Source organism: Emydura macquarii, unplaced genomic scaffold (assembly GCF_026122565.2).
Source record: "Emydura macquarii macquarii isolate MOO-44397 ecotype Brisbane River unplaced genomic scaffold, CSIRO-AGI_Emac_v2 contig_1477, whole genome shotgun sequence".
Taxonomy (NCBI): domain Eukaryota; kingdom Metazoa; phylum Chordata; order Testudines; family Chelidae; genus Emydura; species Emydura macquarii.
The window spans coordinates 21885374-21898939 of NW_027131614.1; the positions used below are offsets into that span (position 1 = coordinate 21885374).

A 13566-nucleotide genomic window follows, 5' to 3' on the forward strand; every position below is an offset into this window, starting at 1 on the left:
TAACTGTGAGCTTTCTGTCTGCCTGCTCATTTCTCATTCAGACCCAACTCCTGAAGTTATATGATTATATGAGAAACTCAGCTTTTATTTTTTTTAAAAAAGTTTCTAGCCCTTGTGATTTTGGAGAAAAGTTTGAAAATGGGACCCTAAAAGCTCAAAAAAAAAAAAAAAAAAAAAACCCGAAACTTATTATTTTTTAAAATCTGATCACTTTTTGGCCTTTGACTCGTGTTTTTTTTAAGCTTGGGGTTGGTGATATTGTTCACTAAGCAACATACATTATCCATCTCTCCCACACACAGGCATGTGCACACGGCTTGATTCTACACTGATTCTTGTACCTTGTCTAGTGATTTACACTGGTCCAAAGTGGGTGTATACAAATACTGGAAGTCACTAAAGGATCTAATAGTTGTGGACTCATTTTGATTTGTGAAAAATCTTCAGGAGTTTGAAGCTTGGGATTGGTTAAGCACCTGAGGAACTGGCCAGAGGAGTGAAAATGGCCACAGCTAGTAAAGAGCAGGATGGTGGGAATGGAGGAAAGCAGTTTGTAGAGGCTCTTGATAGATTCCATGATACAGTAAAGGTGCTAAATTGTGAGGTGTTTACTACCCTCAAATCCAAGGGCATTCAGCATTACGTGGGAGGCACCCGACACCTTGCAGGATTGGTCATTGACGGTATGTTTACACTGCAATCCAAGATGTGATTACAGTTTAGGCAGACAGACCCCTGCTAACATGACTAAAAATAGCAGTGTAGATAAGGTAGCAAGGGCTAGCAACATGAGTCGGATTCCAGGGTCTGAGGTGGACTTTGACAGCCCTCATTGTAGCATTTACCCTGCAATTTTTAGCCCTGCTAGCATGAATAAAGCTAGTGCAGGTATATCTAGCCAAGATGCAGTTACACCTCAGATTGCAGTATAGACATACTCTAGGTTCTAGTCAACTAACAGGTTCTCAAAGCACTCCACACAGTTGTTTGTTCTCCCATTCCTAAGATACATGATGACAAGACACCCACTTAATTATTAGCAAGCAAATCTATATATATATTGAATAAAACAACTTTAGAAACGTGTGCAGTTCTATGTTCTACATTACTCCTCAATAGTTTAAAAATATAATTAAACATTCCAGGTAATACTGTCAAATTTTTGCATTTCACTCAGTTTGGGCAGAAGAGTAGTCACTTTCACTTTTGTTTCTGGTCAGTTTCATTTTCCAGTTCCTATGTAGAAGCCTATTGTAAAGGCTGCAGAAGAATGTTTAAATAAAAGAGAAGACTGGTGTGACATGATGCTGTCCTTTTGAGAGCAGGGATGGCTGGGAAACCCTCTGCAGAAGGAAGGGAAGAGGGAAGGCTCTGTGGAAGGAATGACCTGTAGCCACTGCTATAGTCTAGGGCCTACTAAGGGCCAGTTTGGAGGTTTGAGTTGTGCCTGATTCTTTCTTTCTTAATAAATTGGTTGCTGCTTGTATCCCTTCTGCCCTTGCAATTCTTGAGCTCTGGGATCAAGATAAGTCTGTCACACAAGACATAAAGCAGGTTTTCATGCCCTCCATCCTTGCAGTATCTTACCAGCACACAGTCCCCAATATATTTCTCCCTTGTCTTTTCCTGCACTGCTCCCATTTTTTCAAATTAAATTGCAGTATTACCAGTCCCAAAAAAACATAAGTCAGGCTTTAAATTATTAAATTGTCCAAAATATTAAATATAGGTGCAGTACAACCTAATAAAATACAGTATGATGAGGACATCCGCACAGAATTTGGATCTAGAGGAATTTAGAAAGTTGATTCAATAACTAGTGATGTTGAGGACTTAAGTTGTCCTGCAGAAAATATTTCAACTGATATGTGAGCCAGAAAGACCAAGCTTAACATTAAGATCCCAGGCTGAGTTTCCAGAGTTGGCAGTTAGGGGAAAAAAGCTTGTTTTAACTTCCAGATTGAACACATTTAATCTGGAATCACCGAGGCACAATAAACAAAGAGGCCTATTATGGCATTTTTTATTCTTTTTCCAGACAACTGCTCTTTAAATTCCAGCCCGACCTCCACTATTTATCAGTGTGAAGTCAGCTCTATTTAGAATTGGGAGGGGCTGCCACAATGCAATGTCACCTACAGTCCACTGGGTGGCAGCCCAGCTTCTTGTCAGGGGAGAGAAGATGAATTCCTGTTCAGTAGAAGAAATCAACATCACAGTCATAAGGGCAATACTATGGACCAGCCAGAAGATTCTTTTAAATATCCCAGGAGTCAACTGTTGCCCTTTTCATCCTCAAGTACCCTCTGATTACCCCAGTAAAATTTGTTTACGTCTGATTAACCCCTTTTCTCTTGCTAATTATAAAGATCCTTCAAAGCTCAGTGGTGTATAATTGAATCAGAATATGTATTTGTAACCTGATGACTACCCTTTTAATTCCAGGATCCCTGATTTTATAAAAAAGTAGCATGGTCACGATGAAAACGTTCACTGCCCACATAATTGGACAAGCCCAGTTGAGTTGTTGCATGCATGCCAAATGAAGAAAAGGAAAACCATAATTAGGTACATTCCAGAATGTTGCACACAGCCTCATATTGTCGCGCATACTGAAATACCATTGAAGTAATTAAAATTCACACTGAGATGAAAAATGACACTTTTGAAATATGTGAATTCTCTGACTGTAAACAGGCCACCTTCTGCTCTCCTGTGATCCTTTCAGATCTCACAAGCTAAGGAGCGATAGGGATGGGTCCATGTTTGAATGTGAAACCTCCAAAGAACCTCTAGTTGCTTCTGGAAGTGATGATAGTGATACGCTGGGTGGCACTCTTCTTCTTCTGCTCTAGCATAGTACTCGTGCACTGTGCTGCTGGAAATGCCCTCCTTCAAATGAGTAGTGAAACAAAGGACTTCATTACATCCGATCATTAAATTGATACTTTTCATAATAGTAGGTGTCACAGTTTCCGGATAACTGCACTTTTAACCTTCCTCTGTGGTTTGCTCAAGCAGCGCCTCTCAGGCTTTAGCTATCACCACTCTCTGGGCAGGGACTGACATCCTGCTCCCTTCTGACCACATGTTTTAGGCTGCATCCCACTCCCTGTTCTTTGTTGTGATTCTCCCCAGCAGCTGTAACAAATGTCCAGCCCCCTGCTCTTCGATTTCTCTCCTAGGATAATGACAGTGATTTACCAGGAAAACAAACAGCTCTTTAAAACTTAAGTACATTTACTTAAGAAACAAAAACATACAGAGAAAACAAAAAATAAAAAGATCAAGATAAATACTAAATGTACCAAAAGTCAACCATCAATCCAGACCTTGGCAGGTTCAAGCCCTTCTAATTCTTTCACAAAGTTGGTCCCCTCCATCCCCCCTTCAACCAAAGATCAGGTCCATTTGTTGAAATAAAAAGAAGGCCACTGTGTTAGTTCAAGCAAGCCCTTTAAATCCCAAGTCCTTTCTTTGTGTCTCAGCCTCTGGAGACCAGGTAAAACTAGTTACAGCCCCTTTTTCCACAGGAGGCCAAGCTTTAAAGGCTGGGTATCTGCATAACCAGCCTTGAGATTTTGCGTTAATCACCTCTTAGTGCTCCCAGATTCTGCAGAAAATCCCCCTAGTGATCCAGGAACACACAATTACACATCAAATGTATTATCACAAAGGGCTATGAATATTCTATGGCTCATACTGTCTGCCCCTTTCTCAATATAATGGTCTTTGAAGTTTTCATGCTTTCAATGTAAAATACAGTAATCTCAAGATAGGCTTGTGTTTGTCATATCTGCCATGGCAGAGATATTAATCTTGGTGTCCTGGCCCCATTACAACAGGGAAAAATATGTTTTGCCTGCTTAAATTTGCCCTGTATTTTCAATTGGACACAGTACTCTTCTTTTTCGTTTCTTGGCGGGTATGATGATGTTTACATAGAGCTGTGTATCATCTGCGTACTTCTGACACTTCAGTCATTGTTTTACCATTCAGATGTTGAAAAATATGTGGGACAAGATGGAGTCTTGTGGGACTTAAGGAAAGGGATCTGGCCTCAAGGGACAGTTGTCCATAATAACTCTCTCGGTTTTATCGGGGAGGATAACCCTGAGCCATTTCAGGCCATAACCATTCACTTCAATGCTTCCTGGAGGCAGGACAAGAGTGTTTGGTGATCAATGGTGTCAGATCCCAAATAGAAGTCCCACAAGGTGAGTATGGATGTAGATTCTTTATCTATGATCAGAAAGAAGTCACCCACTAAACTAGCAACAAATGCTGTCTCTGTAGCATGCCCTGGCTTGAAGCTTGATCAAAAGGGATCCAGGATACCGGCAGCTGACGTGGTGTTGGAGATGGTTTTGTTAGCTTCTCAATAGCGTCAGTTAGAAAAAGTTAGACACTGAGTGGTAGTTTGGGACGTCTCTAGACTTGTGTGTATAGGGCACTATTTCCCAGCTTTCTTCATGCCTAGCCAAAATCAATGCCAGAGAAGATGGCCAAAGCTGAACCCAGGTAAGATTGAGATGACACTGTTACAGAGCCTTTTGAAGAACTTGCCTCCTCTGTAATATTCATTACTGTCAAGGACATCTACTCTGAGATATTAAATTGATCCAAGGCATTGGGGGCCTTTAGGACTCCTTGAATAGCCAAATAACCACACTGCAAAAAACTTCCAGTTGTGACTGGCTAGAAGGTGACCGCCCATCCTATCCAATGCATATGCAAAGCAGACTGAAGCTGGCAGATCTGGCCCCTGGAAGATCTCCCACAGTGCAGGAGGAACCTGAGGTGGTGTAGAAACATTTTAATGGCTTCTATGCCAATCCCTTCCCTGCTACTGACAAAGAGGAAATGCAAGGACATCTTCACCCCTTGGTGATCACTGGCTGCTGGATTGGCCTTTGGGCTCTTCCAGTGTGCACCAAGGAATCCAGCTTAGCAAAAGCAGCCTCAAGACTGGGGAGGTAGAAAGGTGGTTTAAAGCTACCTTTGCTCTCCCTCTGTAGCTTCACAGAGCACTTCTCATCTGCAGGTGAGGATCTAGCTCCTCATATCGAAGAATAAAGCCAGATGTTCTAGAAAAGCTCAAACTGGTACAAAATACAGCCCATCTCCTACAAGTCACCCTGGTGCTCTGCTGTTTGTATTGGCTTTCCAATGAAAACAGCCAGTTCAAGGTCTCTTACCCTGACTTTCAAAACCCTCACTGGGATTGGCCCTGAATACCTGAGATTTGCTTCTATAACTATGACCAGGGTCCAACAGTGTTATAATGGAACAGTGAAAGTGTTCCCAAATACCAGGAGGTTTGTGAGTGTAGGTGACAGAACATTCACAGGAATTCAATCTAGATTATGGAACTCACTCCCAAAAGAGCTGAGGAGGAGCAGAGACTACAGCATGTTCAGAATCAAATGCAAAAATCATTTATTTATATACAAATCTCTGTAAGCTAATCACATTATTTTTCCAATAGGTTGAGAAGGAAGGAAGAAAGAAAGAGAGCAATATTGTTATTTCTATTTTATAATACTTGGGAGACGATCAGTTTCTGTAATGATGCTGTGTGACATTAAAGAGCTTTTCCATTCTAACTCAGCATCTAACTTGTTCCGTGTGTGTGGGCGTGCATATGTATGTATGTATATCTCTTGCCTACTTTGTATGGTTGTTGTGAGGATGAATTTTTGTAAAAGTGCCTTGAGATGCTTAAATGCAAAGCCTGGTTATAACAATATCACTAGTAATCAGGACCATATCAGAATCCTTTTTCCTTAAAAGATTTTAAAAGTACTCTTCTTCTCTTCCCCTGTACTCCCTACGTTTAGCATACCCATCTTCTGTCCATTTAATCCTCATCTCATATCTGTGTTTCTTTTCATGGACACTTCAGGACAGAATGAGTTTTGGGAAAGCCTTTCTGTTTGACTCTTTCTCTCCGATAGATACCTAATCTTTTAAAAGGCAGCTACTCCTTCACCTCCACTAAGTACTATTTTGGCAGCCAATTAAGGGTGGAGGAGCCTGTTCTATAAAGGCTTTGAAAATGTGTTGTTATAAAAATAAATAAATAAAACAACAAGCCTTTTAATAGGCTTTTGAACACTTATCCCTTCCACTTCCTTTTGGCCCATTGTGTTGCCGGCTCTTTTTTTAATTTAGATTTTGTGTGTGTGTGTTTTCTTTAAATTAAGTTTGAAGCAGTTAAGAGTTTGTTTGATTTTTTTTTTTAAAGTAAATAAATGGTGTACTAACAGTTGGTTCCAGGAGCACATGCACGGTCACCTGGCAGAGCCAACCTACAGGAGGCACATCAGAAGTCCAGGATAGGCGCCAGTGAAAGACCAAAACAAAAGCATCTGCAGCATTTGTTTCTAGTTAAGTACTTTAGTATGAGGCTCACTACCGGAGGTGGTTTACCCAGCTTTTATCTATTTGGAATTTACCCTGCCCCCCTTCTCTCTCTCTCTCTCTCTCTCTCTCTCTCTCTCTCTCTCTCTCTCTCACTCACACACACACACACACACACACACACACACACACACACACACACACACACACACACACACACACACACACACACACACCCCGCCCCCCTCTCCGCCATCCAACCTCATAGAACAGAAAGTTAATTAGATGAATTGGGAAGCATGGGATTTTTATTTTCCTTTGTTTGATTTTTAGAACCTGATGACAGTATTTGATTGGTTGGTATCTAACACTATTCCTGAAGATATTAGACAACTGTTTAATTGTTCACTGCATGGCATGTTCCATAGTAGATTTTTTTAAAATGCAGGTTATATTTTGTGAACAACCAGAAAAGTATTTTCTTTTCCTTTTTGTTTGCCACTTCTGCCTGCAGTTCATAGAGGATTCTGCAGCAGGCTGGCAATTCCTGCTAGGATTCCTCTGTATGTATAATTATTGTCTTTTTTTGCATGTCTCATTTCCCTCTTTGGAGAGTGGGGAGAGTCCTTGCCATTAAATAGGTTTTTGTGTTGACATATCAGCTCTCATGTGACCAGCATTTGGTGGGTCAACATCAAGGCTTAAACCTTCTGGCCCTCACACACCATACAGTCCTAGGACAATGCCAAAAATGGTAGTTTTTGAATAGTAGGCACATATGCCATCAATGTTTAGAGTATGTTCCAATATAAATAAAGAGCAAGAACTACATAGCAGCAACTTTTACAATTTTGGCCTGACTTGGGTGTGCCAATTTTTGGAGTGCCCACATGACACAATCTAGAGCCTTCCATTCCTGTTTGACTTTATTTAGAGCTGCTGGTGCTCATGGCCATGGAAAATTGAACCATATGAATCTGAGTCTCAAAATGGAGGTTCCCAATATTAATAGACCCTTGAAAATTTGGGCCATAGTGTTTTAAATTAAAAAAATTGGGAGGATAGTCAAATTTTACCCTAAGGTACATGTCTGCAGCAAACATCAGTAGAGTTGTATGGAAATATCTGAGGAAAGAATTAGACCCAAACTATTTATGAAGTGAAATAAATGAAATTAGACTCCTCAGCATATCAAAAACATTTCCTCTTTTGGATCTAATTTTGTTGTTGTTATTGTTACTATTTTTTTTTTACAGTGCTAAGTACCTCACAATGATAGGTTAAAAAAAATCTTGATCCCTGGCCCCAGGAGTTTACAAACTAGGATTCTGATTCTTCCATAGAATCTGGGTAGTTAGACATTTGCTCCCGTGCAAAGCATTACTGAGTTCAGCAGAGTTCCATGCGGAAGCAAAATTTCACCCTGCGGATCCATTTGCAGGATGAGGACTAATTTAGGATATGATGTAATGAGGAAATAATAGAAGAAAGAAAGGATGGTCCACTGGTTAAGACACTTGCTCTGGAGTTGGAAGACTCAGATTCAGTTCCTTGCTTTGGGCAAGTCACTTAAGGAACTGAGGCACAAAGAGACTATCTCATTTTACTATGCAAAATGGTATAATAGCACTTCCCTACTTCATCAGGCTGTTGTGAGGAAAAATACATTAAAGATAAGGAAGCGCTCAGGTACTCTGGTATTGGGGGCCATAGAAGTACCTGAGATACAGATAAATAGTTAGAATTGGGAGGAGTTTAGGTGTTGAAGAAGGGGGGAACAAGGGTAACATTCTATAATGGGGTTACTCAGTGAGGCATGTGGTATAGATTATTTTTAAATGATTATTTAAGATATTAAATAAATTTTGGGCCTTGAACTAAAACCTGTTGAAATCAGTGGAAATGCTCCCATTGATGCCAGTGGGCTTTGGATCAAGCCCCTACTTTCTTAACTAGCTACTTTTGTTTAGGCTTGTGTTATTTCCTCTTGATAAAAATAATAATAGAAAAACCTACTGCAGTGTTTTCAGATATATTACAAATTAAGAGCCTGATTCGCTTGGTTTAAGTAGTATCCAACAAATGTAAGTGGCGGAATTTGTCCTGAAAGCATTTTATTTGTTGCAGATTGGGTTCATCAATAAGAAATTATTAAGTTTCTTTTGCAAATCTTCAGTGAAATACATGAAGAACAGGGCTGTCTATGCTTGGGTTATCCATCATGTCAGTCGCTGTTCCTGGCTGCAGAATTAATCCATTTAACATATTACTGATTTCTGTTTTTTCTAACAGTTTGGAAGCATAATTATTATATACTTAGAAGTGGAATGCAATTCAATAAATCATGAGACAACTTATCTATGGAAAGTCTTACAGGCTTAAAAAAACCCGGTTTACCATGTTTTGAGATGCTATTTACATCTGAGTCATCCAGTACTTAAAAATTGTTACCAGATTTAACAGTTTAGCATCCTTTATACCCTATTTGTTATAGTGCTTTTTCTTTACACAAAGGAACTTTGGAAATACCTTTGTCCCCAATGCTGAATACATACATGTACTTAACTATAATCATATGAACCGTCCATTGAAGTTAATGAGGCAATTTTTAAGCATAGAGGTAAAGCATATATGTAAGTGTTTTCAGAGTCGAACCTAAAGACAGATACAGTAGATTGCACTGCCTTCTATATAACTGAAATATGATAATTGATACATCTTATTCTTCTGTTGTTGTCTGACATGCCTAAAAATAACAGGAGTTATGTAATACCTACCTTTGTTACCTTCAAAAATATAAGTCAAACAAAAATATTTACTACTACTAGCCAAGTGTAGCAATGCATGCATTACAGGTCAAAGCCAAAAAATAAATAAATGGGGGCGGGGAGAGGATTGATTTCTGCTGCTGGCCATTAGAGGAATGGATCTACAAATGTAGTAATGACAAAAGGTTTCTGGATTTTGCTATAGATGGAAAATGGTCATTGTCCATGGGTAATTTTGAGCATAAAAAAGTTTCTTCAAAGCAGGTTAGCATGGTGAAATCTACTGCTCATTGTGATGGAAGAGATGAAAAAGCAGTTCTACTTATCATTACCCATGTGTAGATTTGTGACCAAGGGTACAAGTTTCTGAAGGATAGAAGAGCCTAAATAAAAAGAGAGAGGGACACAAACCCTTGTAAAGTTAAGAATACTTGAAATATTTAAAAATGAATGTTAAAAACAGACAAGTGCCTAAACTAGAATCCAAGATTTGATCGTCCCCAAACTTTGGAAAGATCAGATTTTGCTCAGAGAGCTCATCTGTGTAATGAGACAAACAGAATGCTGGATCTGAGCTTTGGGAACATTGAAAATCCAAACTTGTTTGTATTTTGTAACCAAGATCTCTTTTTTTTTAATGTGCCTAAGGGAAACGCCAAATCCAAACATTCTGAACTTTAGGGTGGGGATGGGAGTGGGAGGACAGGACATAAAAATCAGGTTCTAAATCAGGTTTACAATGAGGCTTTGTCGATGTAATACGCCTACTGGAACCCTGAACATCTAGCTCTGAGTCCTGGGACTAAAGCGTCTGACTCCAGATGTAATAAAACCTGTTCCGAATTTTCAGTTCAGGATCATTTGTAGATGAAAGGTTTCAGACAAAAAAGTAAAGAATGGAGACTACAAATATGTTTTTACCAAACAAACTTACAAAGCAAGACTGGAGTTCTGAATTGGGAGATGATAAAGCAAGAAACCATAATGTTAAGACTGAGAAAAAAAGTACCCCTCCCTCCCCCCCCGTTTTCTTCCACATACACTCACAAAGTTGTTTACAAAAGTGCCTTGTAGTGACTGGTGGTGGTGTCACTCCGTTCCATGCCCCACAGCAATCACCGGGCCTCATGGGAGATGTGACTACAGCTTTGGACATGGGACCGTTTGTTCACTCACTTTCTGTGAAAAGAGTTTTGAAATGTGTTTTGAATAGACAGCATTTTCTTTGTGTAGTTGGTAAATAACACAGAGCAAAGTTAGTCAGCAAGTTGCATAGCTTCTGCATTCTGATTCTTTGGAGCCCTTTTGTATCAAGCTTGGCAGGATGTTTTTAACAGAATGTGACCTCACTGGGATACTAGAGGTAAGGAAAAATAAAATATTGAAGTGGTTGTGGAATATTTTGTATAGAAATGACAGAAAATATTGTTTAAAAATGTTTCATGAGAAGAGGATGGTTTTACTGCAATCAAGTCAACCTACTGCACAGAAGAATCAATGTGTTTTGTTTGTTTGTGAGTTATCTGTCATCAATAGATTCTGTACTTCCATACTTTAAGATAAAATACATTGATTTGCAAGTCTCATTATTATAATGTAGTTGATAAAAGGCATAATGCTTATGGTAAAACTCTATATATTTTTGTTTGCAATTTTAGAAAAGAATAAGGAAATTGGATCCAGTTGTTTGTAGAAGTCTCAAAAGCAACAGCGCAAGAATCAGAGCTGGAGAAAAAACAACAAAACTAGAAGAAAATGACTCATCAGGTGACTGTACAGAGTCACCAGGTAAAGGTAAGAAGAGAGAAAATTGACTGCAATGCTTTGACTAAATAAAATCATTTACAGGGTTTCAGGGTTTCTCACCTTTTGCTATGGAACCATGACTTCTAATTTTGACAGTACCTGGACTAATTTGGATCCAGGGCAAATCATCTGGTGGAATTAACCTTCCATGTGTTTACCCTCAGTATGAGCACCCCGTTTTCTCCCTCTACTGGTCACTCAAGGAGCAACGCTGATATTAACTGCAAAGGAAGCTAGTTGCCTTCCTTCTGAATTCATAGAAAAGTGTTGACTGTTGCTGATCCTGATTGATTTTTTTATATGTTGCAGCCATTTCTAAAGCATTTATCACTATAGTATCTGGTGATACTAGGTTCAGGTGAGATAAGGGGAAAAAAGCCAAAGGAGAGAGGAATTCAGATGTTTAAGAAATTAAGGGGGAAATAGTTTTCATATAAACAGTACTAAAGTAATTGAAATGTTTTAGTTGTACAGTATGGGATTCCTTTTAGATTTATGCTGACAATCTGGATTAACATTAGTGTTTGGGATCTAAAAAAGTGTAAACAGAGGAAAACTGCATCTGTTGTTACACATAAGAAACCAAATGGGTAGCCATGATCCTGGGAATTTCAAATGATCATTTTGCTTGCCATTATATGAGGCCCAAACATATTCACAATGTGCACTGTACTTTATTCTATACACAGACAGAACAAGATTTTACAGTGCTTGCTCTGAACTTCTTTTTTCCAGCTAAAATGGGTGACTAAAAAAAAAAAAAAACAGCTCTTTTGGGCTCATTGATAGATTGGCTGGGGTGGCAGTGTGCGGAAATAAAGTTCTCATGAGTCATAAAACTATTATTCATAGTTTGAAAACTTATATAACAAAGAAGTCTAAAAATAGTCTTAGAAAATTGGAAAGTTTCACAGCATTAGTGTTACAAACACTGAAAATGTTTTTGTGGTAAATGAACATGGAAAATTTGCCAGTTTACTTCTTCTGAACTTGGGTTGTTTTTTACTGTAAAGCACAAAGGTCTAAATATAATTGAGAGATGAATAAGTAGACCAGTAAGAAATCGCTAGTAGTTAGAAGGCTGAAATAACCACATCACTGCTTTCAATGGAACATGTTAATTACTTTGATTTGATAGAGCATTTATAATGATATTTTTATAACATCTGCTGCTGAACTTTGATCCACTGGCATGGTAGTAGATAAGGGCAGGTAGTAAAGTTGCAAGCTCAGTTCTAATTAGAGCAAACATATCAGCTGAAGAGGCTCCTAGAGAAGAATGTGTTATGTAAAATGGATGTGTGTCAAATATACATGATTGCAGACAATGAATATATAATCATGGATCAGGGCCCCTCTGTGCTCGGCATTGTCCAGAAACATAAGAAAAAGGTGGTCTCTGCCTCAAAAAGCCAAATAATTTACAATGTAAATATAAATGAGAGACAGCTGGTGGATACAACACATAGTAACACATAGATATAACACAGATAGTAAATATGAACAAGAAATTGTTGTCAATAAATAAACCGCATTTAAATACACTCAAAATATATGATGGATTTTCCTGTTATTAAAACCTTTATACCAGCTGTAATTGCTGTGTTATTAGATTTGGTTTTAATCTGATTGCTTTAGTAGTGTCTCACCCACCATATGAATAACTGCATCACAAATGGTTTATAACTCTACTTCCTCTTACATTTTTTTTTCCTGGGATGTGTGATGACTAATACACTGTTATGCTACATTCAGTTCTTTTTAACAAACTCATATCTGAACAGAGGGGAAAAGTTCAGCAAAAATAGGTTAAATTTGGCTGGGTTAATATTTTTGGAACTTACAGTGGATATTCCAGTAGAGGTCAGTGCAGAGTGATGAAATGGAAGTGCATCTGCTACACAGTAAAACACAATGTTTTATACTCTGTTGGTAGTTCCCAGCTGTAACTCTTTAAAAATCTGGTGAAAGAAGATAACTTATACTAAATGTTCCTGTCTTCTCCCCCAAGGTAGATTCAAAATACTTGGAGGATAATGTAATAATGACAGAACACTTAAATAAAGTTGTTTAAGGCGCAGCAGCAGCATGTGTATTGTAGCACAGTACAGCTTGCTATGAGGCACTAGATTTATTATTTTGTGGGATCATTTTGAGGTCATCATACAATTCTTCTTTACATACTTTTTCCAGATAAAGTAATTAAATCATAAAAATGTGGGGCTGGAAGGGATCTCAGGAGGTCACTAGTCCTCCATCCCCCTGTACTGAGGCGGAATTAAGTATATTTAGACCATCCCTGCCAGATGTTTGTCTAACCTGTTCTTAATATAACCTCAATTAGCTAACTGTCTTGCAGGAGGCATAGAGGGTGGGAGGCATAGAATAATTCTAGAGAATCAAGGTTTCAGATAATACAAGAAATTTTCAGTTAAATTGTCAAACGGGGGTCATGATCCTGTTTTCGGGTAGCAAAGATTTGCAAAATCAAGATTGAATGATGTTCTTAAAATTCAGTATGTGAAATCTAAGTATGCTTAGTATCACTTTTTAAAGCTGTTTGCTCATGGTTTCCTTTAATGATTTAAAGTAAGGAAGAGAATCCTCCAATTGTAACAAAGGCTTTGTA

The 13566-nt window shown here is 38.5% G+C and overlaps 1 protein-coding gene across 1 annotated transcript in view; it reads left to right on the plus strand.

Annotated features, from left to right (window-relative positions):
- Positions 1-10439: 10439 nt before the first annotated feature.
- ST18 (ST18 C2H2C-type zinc finger transcription factor) overlaps positions 10440-13566 on the plus strand; it is a 187653-nt gene continuing 184526 nt past the window's right edge. Inside the window, exons 1-2 of the mRNA XM_067553783.1 lie at positions 10440-10494; positions 10790-10925. Coding sequence (XP_067409884.1) covers positions 10456-10494; positions 10790-10925 — 175 coding nt within the window. The 5' untranslated portion in view covers positions 10440-10455. The remainder of the gene's footprint in view (positions 10495-10789; positions 10926-13566) is intronic.